At 39.4% G+C, this 12,380-nt stretch overlaps 1 protein-coding gene across 1 annotated transcript in view; it reads left to right on the top strand.

Moving 5' to 3' along the window:
• The window catches only part of hyal6 (hyaluronoglucosaminidase 6), a 27,807-nt gene extending 15,427 nt beyond the window's left edge, over positions 1-12,380 (top strand). Inside the window, exons 2-4 of the mRNA XM_032548420.1 lie at positions 6,843-7,789; positions 10,438-10,527; positions 10,705-12,380. Of these exons, the coding sequence (XP_032404311.1) occupies positions 6,854-7,789; positions 10,438-10,527; positions 10,705-11,196 (1,518 nt within the window). The 5' untranslated portion in view covers positions 6,843-6,853 and the 3' untranslated portion in view covers positions 11,197-12,380. The remainder of the gene's footprint in view (positions 1-6,842; positions 7,790-10,437; positions 10,528-10,704) is intronic.

Raw genomic sequence — 12,380 nt, 5'->3', positions numbered from 1 at the left:
GTCTATCACAGAGATGGCAGATTCTGTGTGCTTGCTCCAGAATGTGTTTGGTCACTTAGGGACTATCAACAAATTCTAGTCGGTCAAAACAGAAAAAACATTAATTCATTTTTCAGAATTATGTACAGTCTTGGGACAAAAATGGTGAACTGAAAGCGATTTTTGAATCTTTACCTGTACTCTAATCCTTGAACCCTTTTGTTCCAGTCAGCCTTTCATTTACAAACTTAATGGATTTTACGTCCATTATGCTGCGAGCATTTGATTAGCTCACAGCATCAAATGTTCAAGCTTCATTGGGGAGTCCATCACATCTTCTACAGGAACCAATATTTGTTTTGTCTCCCAGAGTTTAAAAAGAAAAATACATCATGTGTTTCTGCAGCCCTGGTTTGGGACTTCTTGCAGTTTGTTCTTGATGCATCTGTGGCATGTTGGTGCAGGTTCACCTTTTAAGGTCAGTGGTAGATGGCACCAGTGTAACCTTTAAAGCTAAGTGCGTATCCTCCTCACTTATACACATACCATTTCAACTGAGCTTTGTGGCGATGGCATGTTGTGGAATATCTCATTCAGAGTCATGTCTTCTCCAAACACTGCATTCGTCATCGCATCCAGGTTAGTGTTGTACTCTCCCTTTGTCTGGCTTTCAGACTGTTTTTTTTATAATCATGCCTGTCTTGGGTTCAGGACTGTGGTTGGATTGTGTCTCCCTCATGCTCTCTGGGAGTGTGTGTGGTAGGACAGGTGCCTTGGGCTTGGGGTTTTCGTCAGGGTAGGTGATTTCATTGTCCAGCTTGTTTTGGGCTCTGTCCCATGGCTGGCACTAAATTTTGCCTTTAGCTCCTGGATTGTTGTGGGACTTGGCTGTGAAACCTCCAAGGCTCTCCGCCTCCTCCTGCAGCCTCTGGGTGTGCAGACCTGACCTATAGGTACGGTGTGCACATCCTGAAGGAGCCGTTGTTTTGTCCTAGTCCTGCTGCTTCATGCTGTTTTCAGTTTGGTTGTCATCTACAGAAATTTTTTCTTTTCAGTTACCTCGCAATATTTTTGTGTTCCCTCACAAAACGTTTAGCATTTTGCAATCAGCAAATATTTCTGATTGCAACATATGCAAGTCTATTTTGTCACAATGTCACAAATGTCAATTTCAAATATACGTATACACAAAGAGTCTCAGTGAAAATGTCTTTATATATTCTGAACTCTTTGGAGCAAAACAAACTGATTGAAAATCCATTTATTCACTGCATGTTTGTGTCTGTGTAAGGTTGACACAAAAAGACAAAATCAAGTCAGTCAGTTATTTCACTGTGAAAATAACTCCAAAATAGTCCATATAGTTTGGATGTAGTTTTTCTTTCTTTTCTTCTTACAAATCATACTGTTTATATCTTAGAAATGATGAAAAAAGATGGAAAGCCCATGTTTGGCCTGTTCTGCGTTTGCATTTTGCACATCGGTGCATTTCCTATCTTAAAGAAAAAGATATGAAACTTCAGATATCTCACAAACCAGATATTAACATACATGGAAAAACCCTATGAAAACTTTATATTATAGCAGAAAGTATTCAATTATGCCGCATGAACTGATCCGTACATTATTGCGAGAGAATGCAAAAACTATTGCAAGGAAATGCAAAAGAAACAAGAAATCCTCCAAGTCCCCTAGAGGCTGTAGTCACCTACCCAATTAATAATTGAATTTTGTGAGCTAAGGGCTCAAACCCTCTTAGTGAGCCCTTTTTGTAATTTTGCTGTATGTTCATTTGCCGTTTTTTTCCTTTGCAGATTTAGTTTGTGATTTGCTTCCATGTTTTGTTGATTATTCATTTGCTTTGCATGTCTGCTTTGCTTGTTTGGTTAGGAGTACTTTTTCTTTTTTTGCATTAATATTATTTTTTGTATAAAGATTTACTGTTAAATATGTGTTGTGCATAAGGTGCAGCTTTGGGTCAGAAAATGTGCAATATATTACAAAAAGATTTATTTATCTTACACTTGAAATAAAATACAATGGAAAAAAAAGACAAATAAAAAAATATTGAGAGTAGTCATTAACTAGTACAATATGAGAGCAGTTATTCCCTAACCTAACATATTGAAACCCCTGGCAGATCTGAGATTAAGATGATCTTTCAATTTGACCAACATGTTCCTTTTGAAATGAATTAAATGAATTTTGACTAAAGTCAGTCTTTAACTAAAACCAATAGTGAATCTGTAGGAGAAGTTTCCAGGTGATTGCAAGGAGGGCTTCATGTATGTGATGCCAATAAACATTTTTTCATTGATTAGTATGATGGATTCAAAATGTTTAATTAAAATATAAATAAAATTATCAATTGATTTTTTTTATATTTCATTTCACTCTGTTTAGCAATGAGAGATGTCTGTCTTATTTCCTGTTAAAAAATCCCATCTTGACTCAAAATGGGAAATTTGGCAAGAATATGAAGAATTTTGTGATTATGTAACTACTTATAGAATGTCTCAACATTGACTTTATTCAGCTAATAATTGTCTTGACAACAGATCCTCCCTCCTGAGCTGTGGATCTCTGCAGCTCCTCCAGAGTCTCCATGCTCTCCTGTCAGTCCAGGTGGATGTCTATGTCCTGGTCCATCCTGTCTCCATGTCCAGATGACGGATTGATCAGAACTCTTGGATGTTGTAGCAGACCTAACTTACAGTCCAAAAACTGTGTTAATGAGGCAGTGGCTGGTGGCTTGTTGCCCTGGCATGTGATCATTGTCATCAGTATTCATGGTTTGATGAATGGACCATCTCAGCCTTTGACTGTATGAGATGGTACCTGCTGGGATTAAAGTTTAAAACATTTGAGATGTTCTTTCAGTACCTTAATTGCAGTTTTTGCTATTTTTACAGGCTTCTTAGGTATTTTACATGGTCAAAGAGCGTCATTGTTAAACTCAAGTTAAGTGTTATTTGAACCTATTAACTGAGAAAGGTTATGGAATCTTGAGATTAGCATTATGAAGCAGTAGCTTATCGCTTGTAGGAAAATATCACTACGTCAAAAAAGGTTTTCTCAGAATGACAATTTATTTCAGAACCATCTGGTTCCCATCAGCCAACCTTGACTGCTTTAAACTGTGCAGTTGTGTTTATGTAAGACAAATCATCGAAAGGAGTCTTTCATGCTGGTACGAACTGAGACTTTGCGTTTGGGGGGTCTGTCTTGTGGTCAGGAGTCATAATTTTTCCAGAGGCTCCTTTTTTTCCTGCGGTTTTGTGGAACGCCAGAGTGGCTTCACCACATTCTGCTTGTTTTGGTTGAGCTTCACCATGAAAACCGGTGAGAAACTCGCAGCCTGTAGAGCCTGCTGTCAGAACCCAAGACAAACTGAAAAAAAGGTCATAGTAAAAAAGATTTCAAGGAAACATCTAATCGATTTATGACAAACTGTGAATGTTTTCCTTCAGCCATCTTCTTTCCTAGCTTATGTACTGATCCAGATTCTTACTGTGATCCCTGAGAGCTCTTCCTATTAAAATGATTAGATGACCTCAGCTTTGTGCTAATACTTACATTGAGAACCTTCAGCTCAAAGGCGGTTTCTTCCTCCTCTGCTCTGGTAACTGTGCTGGAAACGCTGGGAGATTTTCCATTTCATTCTTGGAGGAAACCTCTTTGTCTGTGTTTCTTAAGAGCCAAGTCACTATGTTTCTTCTCCAACTTTGGAAAGGATGAAATGTGAATTACTTGCATATGGGGAGCACCAGAGGAAATTAGATGAGGTTTGTGGTGGGGCTCCTTCATAAGACCAGAGCAAAGCAGGGATGACAGACAAGATATGGAGTCAGAATTGCAAACAGACTAAACCAATGCTTGTTAAGAAATTGATTCCATTCATGGGAATACATAAAAAAATATTTTGAGGCAGTTGTTATTCCATGCAAAACAATTTAATGCCTGACTGCGTATTAACAGCTTTGCAAGTTTTTTGAGTTAGATGATTAAGTTTTAATATTCTCCATTTTCATAATTTTCTAATTTTCTTAGATTATTAATGGGGTTTATCGTCTGTAAACCATAATCACAGTTACTATGTGTGTAATGAGTGAAAATAAGTTTCACTTTCTGAAATGAATGACAAGCAATATTAAGCTTTTCAAACATTTTAAAAGAGGGGGCGTGCCGTGGTGGCATAGTGGTTAGCGTGACCCATATTGAGTCCTCGACGCAGCCGTCGCGGGTTCGACTCCCGGACCCGACGACATTTGCCGCATGTCTTCCCCCCTCTCCTTCCCCGTCTCCTGTCAGCCTACTATCATATAAGGGACACTAGAGCCCACAAAAAAGACCCCCTGGAGGGGTAGACAAAAAAAAAACATTTTAAAAGACAGGCTGTTCTAATTAAAAACAAAAAAACAAATATTATAAAGGCTCTCCTTTCTATTTTACACATCAAATAAAGGTTTTATAAATCTAAAAATGGTTTTGTGTTGAATTATCCACTTTACGTGTGACCATCCATCTACAAAGAAACCCAACGTGATTGGCTGGTATCCAGGAACTGATTTTTTTAGTTATGATCTATATCTCATGACATGTGTGAGAGTTGGAACCAGTTTATCATGCACCAGTTCCTCTGTCCAGCTCCTGTTCAATCCAAGCATCAACTTGTAAACAAGAGACCAAGATGCTTTTAACTGACTCAATAACCCAGTGAATTATTACTAATGCTTTTATGAGTTTTTAGACTTGTGTAAAGATGTAGTTTAGTGAATGGCAAATTCTTCTAGAATAAACATGAATGTGTACTTTTCAATAAGAATGTGCAAGTTAAAAACAAAACATTTGTAACATAGTAGTGTAGACATGACTTGGGGATAAGGCCAGAAGGATAAAAAAAAAAACTGGATTTGGTGTGACAAAGTGTTCCGTAAACTGAACAGTGAATTGTCCTGTGAGGAGTTTGCTACTTCATGAAAACACAAAACAAACCAAAAAACGATCAAAACAAAAGTTACAGACTTCAGAGATCCAAATATAGATTATGAACAGGAAAGATGCTTTTCTGCCTGAAAAAAAAAAAATCAATCCTCCAGCTGCAGCTGATCCAGAATGCTGCTGCTGGTTATGTGCTCTATCTTTCTAAAACCAGGAAGTCAGAGCACATCACCCCAGTTCTACAGTCCCTCCACTGTAGCTCAGAGAATAAACTTTAAAATACTGCTAGTTTATAAATCACTGAACGGTTCAGCACCACAATACATTAAAGATCTGCTGTTGTTGTATCAACCTTCCAGACCCCTCAGGTTCTGGTTCTGCTCTGCATCCCCAGAACCAGAACCAAACATGGAGAAGCAACATTCAGCTTCTATGCACCACAAATCTGGAACAAACTCCCAGAAAACTGTAAAACAGTTTGAAACACTGACTTCCTTTAAATCTCGACTGAAAATCCACCTGGTTACGTAATGGTAAAAGCAGAATCAGCCAGAACCCAAAACGCAGCCACAACAAGAGGATGTTTCACCAAAGGTTTCATTACAAAAGTAATTGGTGTGGAAGGGTGTGGCCTCACTGGTGGAGTCAGGGATGGGGGATCCACAGAGGTCAGGAGTCCAGCCAGGGGCAGGTAGGGTAAATGGACAAGGGGGGCGGGGGGTGGGGGACACGCAGACGACAGGGACAAAATCCACCAACCAGAAGCTGAGTCTTGAAACGGTCCGGGGTCATGCACGGGAGGGTCTCAGGCAGTGAAAAACCAGAATCCAGAAGGCAGGGTCAGAAACAGGCAGGGTTCAGCAACAGGACTTTCAACAGCAGAAGGATTAGGCAAAACTCTGTGGTCAAAAACAGGCAGGATCAGAAACCAGAAAACTCTTTGGAACATGGGACGACAAGGCTTGAAAGCTATGACAGTGGCAACAGACGATCTCGCACTGAGCTGGTGACGAGCAGCTGTTTAAATAGGAACCAGCTCAGTGCAGGTGAGGGCAATAAGCAATCAGCACAGCCAAGGCAGAGCTGAAGGGCTGGAATCATGACAGGTTAGAGTAATTATGAAATTAATGATAGTACTTGACTTAATGTAATGTTTTGATTATTGATTCTATGTTGCATGACTTTGTGTTTTTGTGATTTGAAAAGCCTTGTTGGTGAAATCTGCTATACAAATAAAATGTGATTTGATTTTCAAATTTCTGTTAGAAGTCCATAGTAGGGGGCGTGCTGTGGTGGCGCGGTGGTTAGCTTGCCCCACGTCTGGAGGTCTTGGTCCTCGACGCGGGTTCGACTCCCGGTCCCGGCGACCTTTGCCGCATGTCATCCCCCCTCTCCTGTCTGCCTACTGTCGCAAAAAATACGAGCCACTAGCGCTGCAAAAACTCTTCGGAGAAAAGAAAAGTCCATAGTAGACTTCATATTTCTTTGTTAAAATAAATCCATTAATTTTTTTTAACAAATCTCTACTGAGTGTCCATGCTATATCTGTGAGAAGCTTGCCACTTTCTGACCTTTTGGAGTTCCATCTATTTAATGACAGTTTGATTTCATTTAATGTGCCTTTGTGTTCTCATTGCGTTTACTAATTTTTTAAAACTATTTTTACTATGAAGCACTTTGTGACTGCTGTATGAGAAAGATGCTAGATAAATAAAATGTACTCACTATTTTTTCCAAAGCAGTCTTACTCTTTGAGAACAAAGTAGGTTTGTGTTTGTGGAATCTGGAGCTCTCACTTCAGTGGCCATTGCTCATGATGTTCAAAGGCCTGGCTGATTATCCTTGTTCATTGATGCTCAAATGATCTCTTTCTGAACATCTAATTTCTTTTTTCTCCCTATCTCACTAATTGCTTCATGAAGAACCATCGGCCATGGTGCAAATAGGACTCCACCTCCTGCCACTGGTCCTATGGCTTGGCACAGAGGAAAAGCTCCAAGTTCAAGGTCACAGAACAAAACCAGCTCAAACACCTTTGATCCCTCATCTGCCTTTTGTTATAATCTGGAACGCCCCTACCGAGTCATGTCGCCTTCGATTTAAGGTGGATCTAGACCTCAGCATTTTTGACATTGTAGCAAACCTTAATGAGACATTAAGTGGACCGAATGTCACAATATTCTACCATGGTCATCTGGGATACTACCCATACTACTCCAGCTCAGGTGTTGCTATCAATGGTGGCCTGCCACAGAACCAGAGCATTTCCAAACATCTGAACAAGGCCCGAGTAGACATTGACAAGCTAATACCACACAAGGATTTTCGAGGCCTCGGTGTCATTGACTGGGAGAACTGGAGGCCTCAGTGGGTACGAAATTGGGGTTCCAAAGACATCTACCGTAAAAAGTCCAAGGAACAGATCCACAAGCTCCACCCACACTGGCCAGAAAGCAAAGTGGAAAAAGAAGCAAAGGATCGTTTTGAAAAGTCAGGGCAAGCTTTCATGAATCTCACTTTGGCGCTGGCTGAAGCTCGGAGACCAGACGGTCTGTGGGGGTTCTATCTTTTTCCAGACTGTTACAACTATGGCTACAAACAACACCCACAATGCTATACTGGTGAATGTCCCAATGTTGAACATGTACGCAATGACCATTTAATGTGGCTCTGGAAAAAAAGCACAGCCCTCTACCCATCCATCTACCTGGACTTTGAGCTGAAATCTTCCTCAAACACCATCAAGTTTGTTCACTATCGAGTGAAAGAAGCCATGAGGATTGCAACCATTGCACATACAGACTACACATTGCCAGTCTTTGTCTACTCCAGACCTTTTTATGCCTACACCTTTGTTGTGCTTTCAGAGGTATGTTTTCAGTATTTCAATATAAAATTGAATGAATTATACTGCATCACAATTTTAAAGTTTCTTTCTGCAATTTCAACAGATAAACTTAAACTACAAGCTGTTACAATAGGGGTTCAAGCCCACTTTAGCAAATTTGGACTTGCATTCATCTCCTGTGCCCTGCTGATTTGCCAAATATTATCTGAATCAACGGTTGAAGGAAAATGGTGTTTCTAGGCTTTGAACATTTTGTGAAAGCACGTTTTGAGACATTTATTTAAGTGTTATGCACAATTACTTTCTACTGTTATGTAGAGTGACAAAATGTCCTCTTTTCCCCTGACATGTCCACTTTTGACGTTCTGTCCAGGATACAGGAGGTTTCTTTGATGAAGATTTTCAGGTATTCAGTGTTTTCCAGCGGACAGCTGGACTTAAATTGACTGGTGAGATGCATGGAGAATAAGAGCCCCTCTTTTATTTGATGTCCTCCTGGAGCTACCCAGCAAAATCCTGATGAAGTGCAGTGACGGGGTGGTGGGGTGCCGAGCAGAGACGCATGCATGTAGACAGAACAAAGTGGGCAGTGCTCAGTGTAGCTTTATGAAGGAGCAATAGTTTATCTATTAAATTGACTGAGAAGAACAAAGACATAAACTAAACACTGTAGACTGTGATATGTTCTTAAAGTGTCTTTGTGAGACTGCTGGTAGTGATTTTTACTATTACACTGAATACAATTTCAGAATTTTAGCTAAGTTTTTGTCCAGTTTGCCTAAAATGTGAACTATTATTTTTACAGGTTAATTTTCTAAGCTATAGAAGAATATTAGGGATGCACTGATGTGGAAAATTTAGGCCAATATTATTAGCCGTTATTAATTCTGATGTTTGGCAGTATTAACTGATATCATGTATATTATACATATTTTTCTACACTTTTGTCATCATTAAAAGTGACCACACTACCTATATTGCTTCTCTGCTTCAACAACCCATAATCTTGTACTGCATCACTAAAGTTGACACACAACTGAACAAATACTGCATGACCAACTCCTTCCTGTGTCCCTCCAAAACACAAAGGACAACAAGATGAAAATAAACAAAGGTTTTTCAAATCAGCCTAATTTTACTTATTGGACCAATACCAGCAGTGACGTGTAGCCAGGTTCATAGCTGGTGAAGCATTGACTTAATCATAATCAGATTTACAAATATAGACCACCTGCATGTTATTGTTTACATAAGGAAATTCCACGCATGCGGACAAAGCTGGGGGGCAAAAAGACTATTCTTTTACATGTCATCCATAGCCGCGCTGCCGCCGTAGAATAACTCTGTTAACTCCATCAAACTTGGACATGTAGATATTATTCATTTCGTGCTCCACAGCAAAGGGAAAACCGTTAAAGTACAACTCAAAACCAAGTCTTTCTCGCTCTCTGTATTGCTACACACATATTTGTTGCCATAACAACACCACTTCATGTTTCAGGATTTGACACTCAAATATTTGCCACATAAAGAACAAAACATTCCATCTGTTTCAGTAGTATATGTTTAGGCTTAATGTTTTTGATTATTATTAAGTGATTGCTGTGGTAGGTCATAGCTACTGATGCTATTAGCTAACAGCTGCTTGCAGGTTATGTTTCTTTTCTGCATTTGTTACACATGCAAACTGTAGCCCAAAAAATTTACATTTCATTAAAAAAACTAAACAAAAAATGTTATTGCCATCTTACCAGTACTCTTTAATAAAGCTAATTTATTTTTAGACTTGCTTTGGCTAGCTCCTATGCTGTGAGAGGACATAGTGACCACTTCTAACTCTGACACATTATCTTACTACCTCCAATGATGCATTATCTGTTGTTTTTCTGCCATTCATTTTTTGCCATCTGTTTTTTCTCTTTATAGAAGCTATGTCTTATGCTTAGCTGTGACTGTGTCTGGGGGTGTTGGCTGAGCTATTGTTGCCTTTAACTTCATGTCCTTTCTGCAGATGGTACACCTATTGCTGTATTTCAGTTTACTGGGGAAAGTTGTGGCAAATGGCTTCTCACATTGAGCCTAATTCTGCTGCAGGTTTCTTCTTGTTAAAGATACAACTAACTGAAAGCTCATCTGTTTAGCTATGTTTCTATCCTAGATGAAACCACTATTGCTGCCATAAACAATTTTTTCTCTTATTTTTTCAACATAGAAAGTACTCCTGGACCAGTGAATCTGTGTTTTGTGTCTGTTGTAACTTCCCAAGTCCCCAGTAAGTTGTGGCAGATGGCTTCTCACATTGAGCCTGATTCTGCTGCGGGTTTTTTCCTGTTAAAGATGCAGTGTGTAACTTTTATGAAAAATGTTACAGAATGCAATATGTAAACAAAACATTTCTGATAGAAGTCACATACTGCCAACTTAAAGGGATTTTTTTCTTTCTACTGTTACAGGATGCATGCTCAATATGATGAGCTGCTGCAAAGTTCATCTCTTCATTTGCAGAAAACTCAGTGCAATCAACTTTACACTGTCCTTCCATGTTCATTCAGGAATAATTGCAGTAGAACCAGATATTAATGCAATTTGATGGAGTTTGTTAGATAATGAACCTTTTTGTCCATGTAAATATTAACTAAACTCAACTGAAAGTTTTCATTTTGTTAAAGAGTGACTTAGTTCATACTATCGGGGAGAGTGCTGCTTTGGGAGCATCAGGTGTTGTCCTCTGGGGATCATCAGAGTATGCTCGGTCAAAGGTAAATGTTAAAAGCAAAGCAGAGAAAACTAAGCAATTTAAAGTAGTCTTCTGTAATACTAATTTTTTTTGAAGTTATCACTATCCTTTAATTCTTCATCTTTTGCTGATTTTGCATGGAAGGAGATACGTTCTTATTTAAGAGCATTGACAATGTCTCGTTTTATTCTTCTTCTAGAGGAACTGCCTTACTGTAAAGAAGTACATTGATGGACCGTTAGGACATTATGTCATAAATGTCACCGCAGCAGCTAAATTATGCAGCAAAGCACTTTGCAAGAAGAATGGAAGATGTGTCCGAAAGAGCCTGGACTCACGTTACTATCTCCACCTCAACCCACGCTACTTTCACATCCACCATAACCCAGCCCCTGGTGGCCCTCGCTTTGAGGTAAGGGGTCACCTCAACAGCCATGACATTCTGGACATGAGGCACAAGTTCACCTGCCAGTGCTACCAGGGCTGGACTGGTGTTTACTGTGAGATCCCACAGACTCAGCCACCACCTCTATCCCCTCCTGTCCTAATTACACACCCTTGGGGCAAAAGCCTGGTGGCACATATTATGCTCCTCCTTTCTGTCCACTTCCCCTGTCTGTGCATTATCATGTTCTTGGGACTCTGTCTGGTCATAAAAGGTCTTATTCTGCAGACATCAAAGATATCATAACTCCATGGTATTTTCAGTGTTCAGTTAAACTAGTTAAGCTTGAGAGCAGCCCTCAGCAACCCTAAATACATTAACAGTCCAATGACAATAATTCCAGATTTGATTTTTGAATTGTATGTCTGTTCCTATCATTGTACTGCTGTTGATTACAAGGTTTCAATGCATTGATTGGTTTTTGAATATGGACAATTATAAGAGCCCTGGATGGACAGGGCCCCCCCACAAAATAGTGTTGTTTTTTTTTGTTCATAGAAATAGAAAAAAATTGGGGCCTTGTCGATTACAAAATTAATCATGTTCTGTTTTAAAAAATTGTTTTTAGCAGTAAAAATTACACGTTACCCCTCCTAGACCAAAAAGCACACGTCTAAATTTGTATTGAATCCTTCCCTGGATCTGCATGAAATGGTTTGTTCCTGATTGGTGCGCTTAAAGGTGACGGTGTTCAGCAGCTCTAACCCTCGATACCAGCATAACCTTTAACCCCTGTCCCAGTGAAATAGGTGAGCAACACTGTGTCCAATGACAAGCTAGTTAGCATCATTCCAGGGAATCTATAGGGATTTCTCAGTGTCTTTGCTCTTTTTACAATTATACAACAAAAACAATATATATATTACTGACAGAAATTCAAACAATCTTTATATAATGGCAATAAAAAACAGCTTTCTGTCTGGACTGGGAGCAGTCCAAACAGTTTTACGTTAGCATTTAAATTACAGATATATGTTGCCACGTCCCTCTTGACCTGTCCTGTCCTAAGAGAAATTAAAGCTCCAGGATGTAACTTTTATAAAAATATTTTTTTTTGCATATTTTTTAAAACTGTCATTAAATTGTGAAAGTATGGCATGAGAGATAATCTGTGAAAAATGTATTTCCTCTGCCTTCTGCCACTGCTATCTAGAAACAACCAATCAGAGGCAGGAGGCGGGTTTAAGCGCTGTCAATCACGATCTTATGTGGCTGCTCATCTTCTCTGTCTCTCTCTCTCTGTGCTATGCTGCAGCTAGCATAGCCTGTTGTGAATGCTCTGTCTAGTTAGCATAGCTACCAATGATGGCAGATAAACGGTTTTCCTGTAACTATAAGTTTTTTCTCTGCCATTAACACTGCAGTGCGTGAGGTTGATTGACAGCACTAAGACTCTCCTCCTACTTCTGATTGGTTGTTTTGGTTGGAAC

The sequence above is a fragment of the Xiphophorus hellerii genome, chromosome 2 (genome assembly GCF_003331165.1).
Source record: "Xiphophorus hellerii strain 12219 chromosome 2, Xiphophorus_hellerii-4.1, whole genome shotgun sequence".
Lineage (NCBI taxonomy): Eukaryota > Metazoa > Chordata > Actinopteri > Cyprinodontiformes > Poeciliidae > Xiphophorus > Xiphophorus hellerii.
Note: the sequence above shows the minus strand (reverse complement) of the source record. Positions and strands in the feature narration are given on the sequence as shown.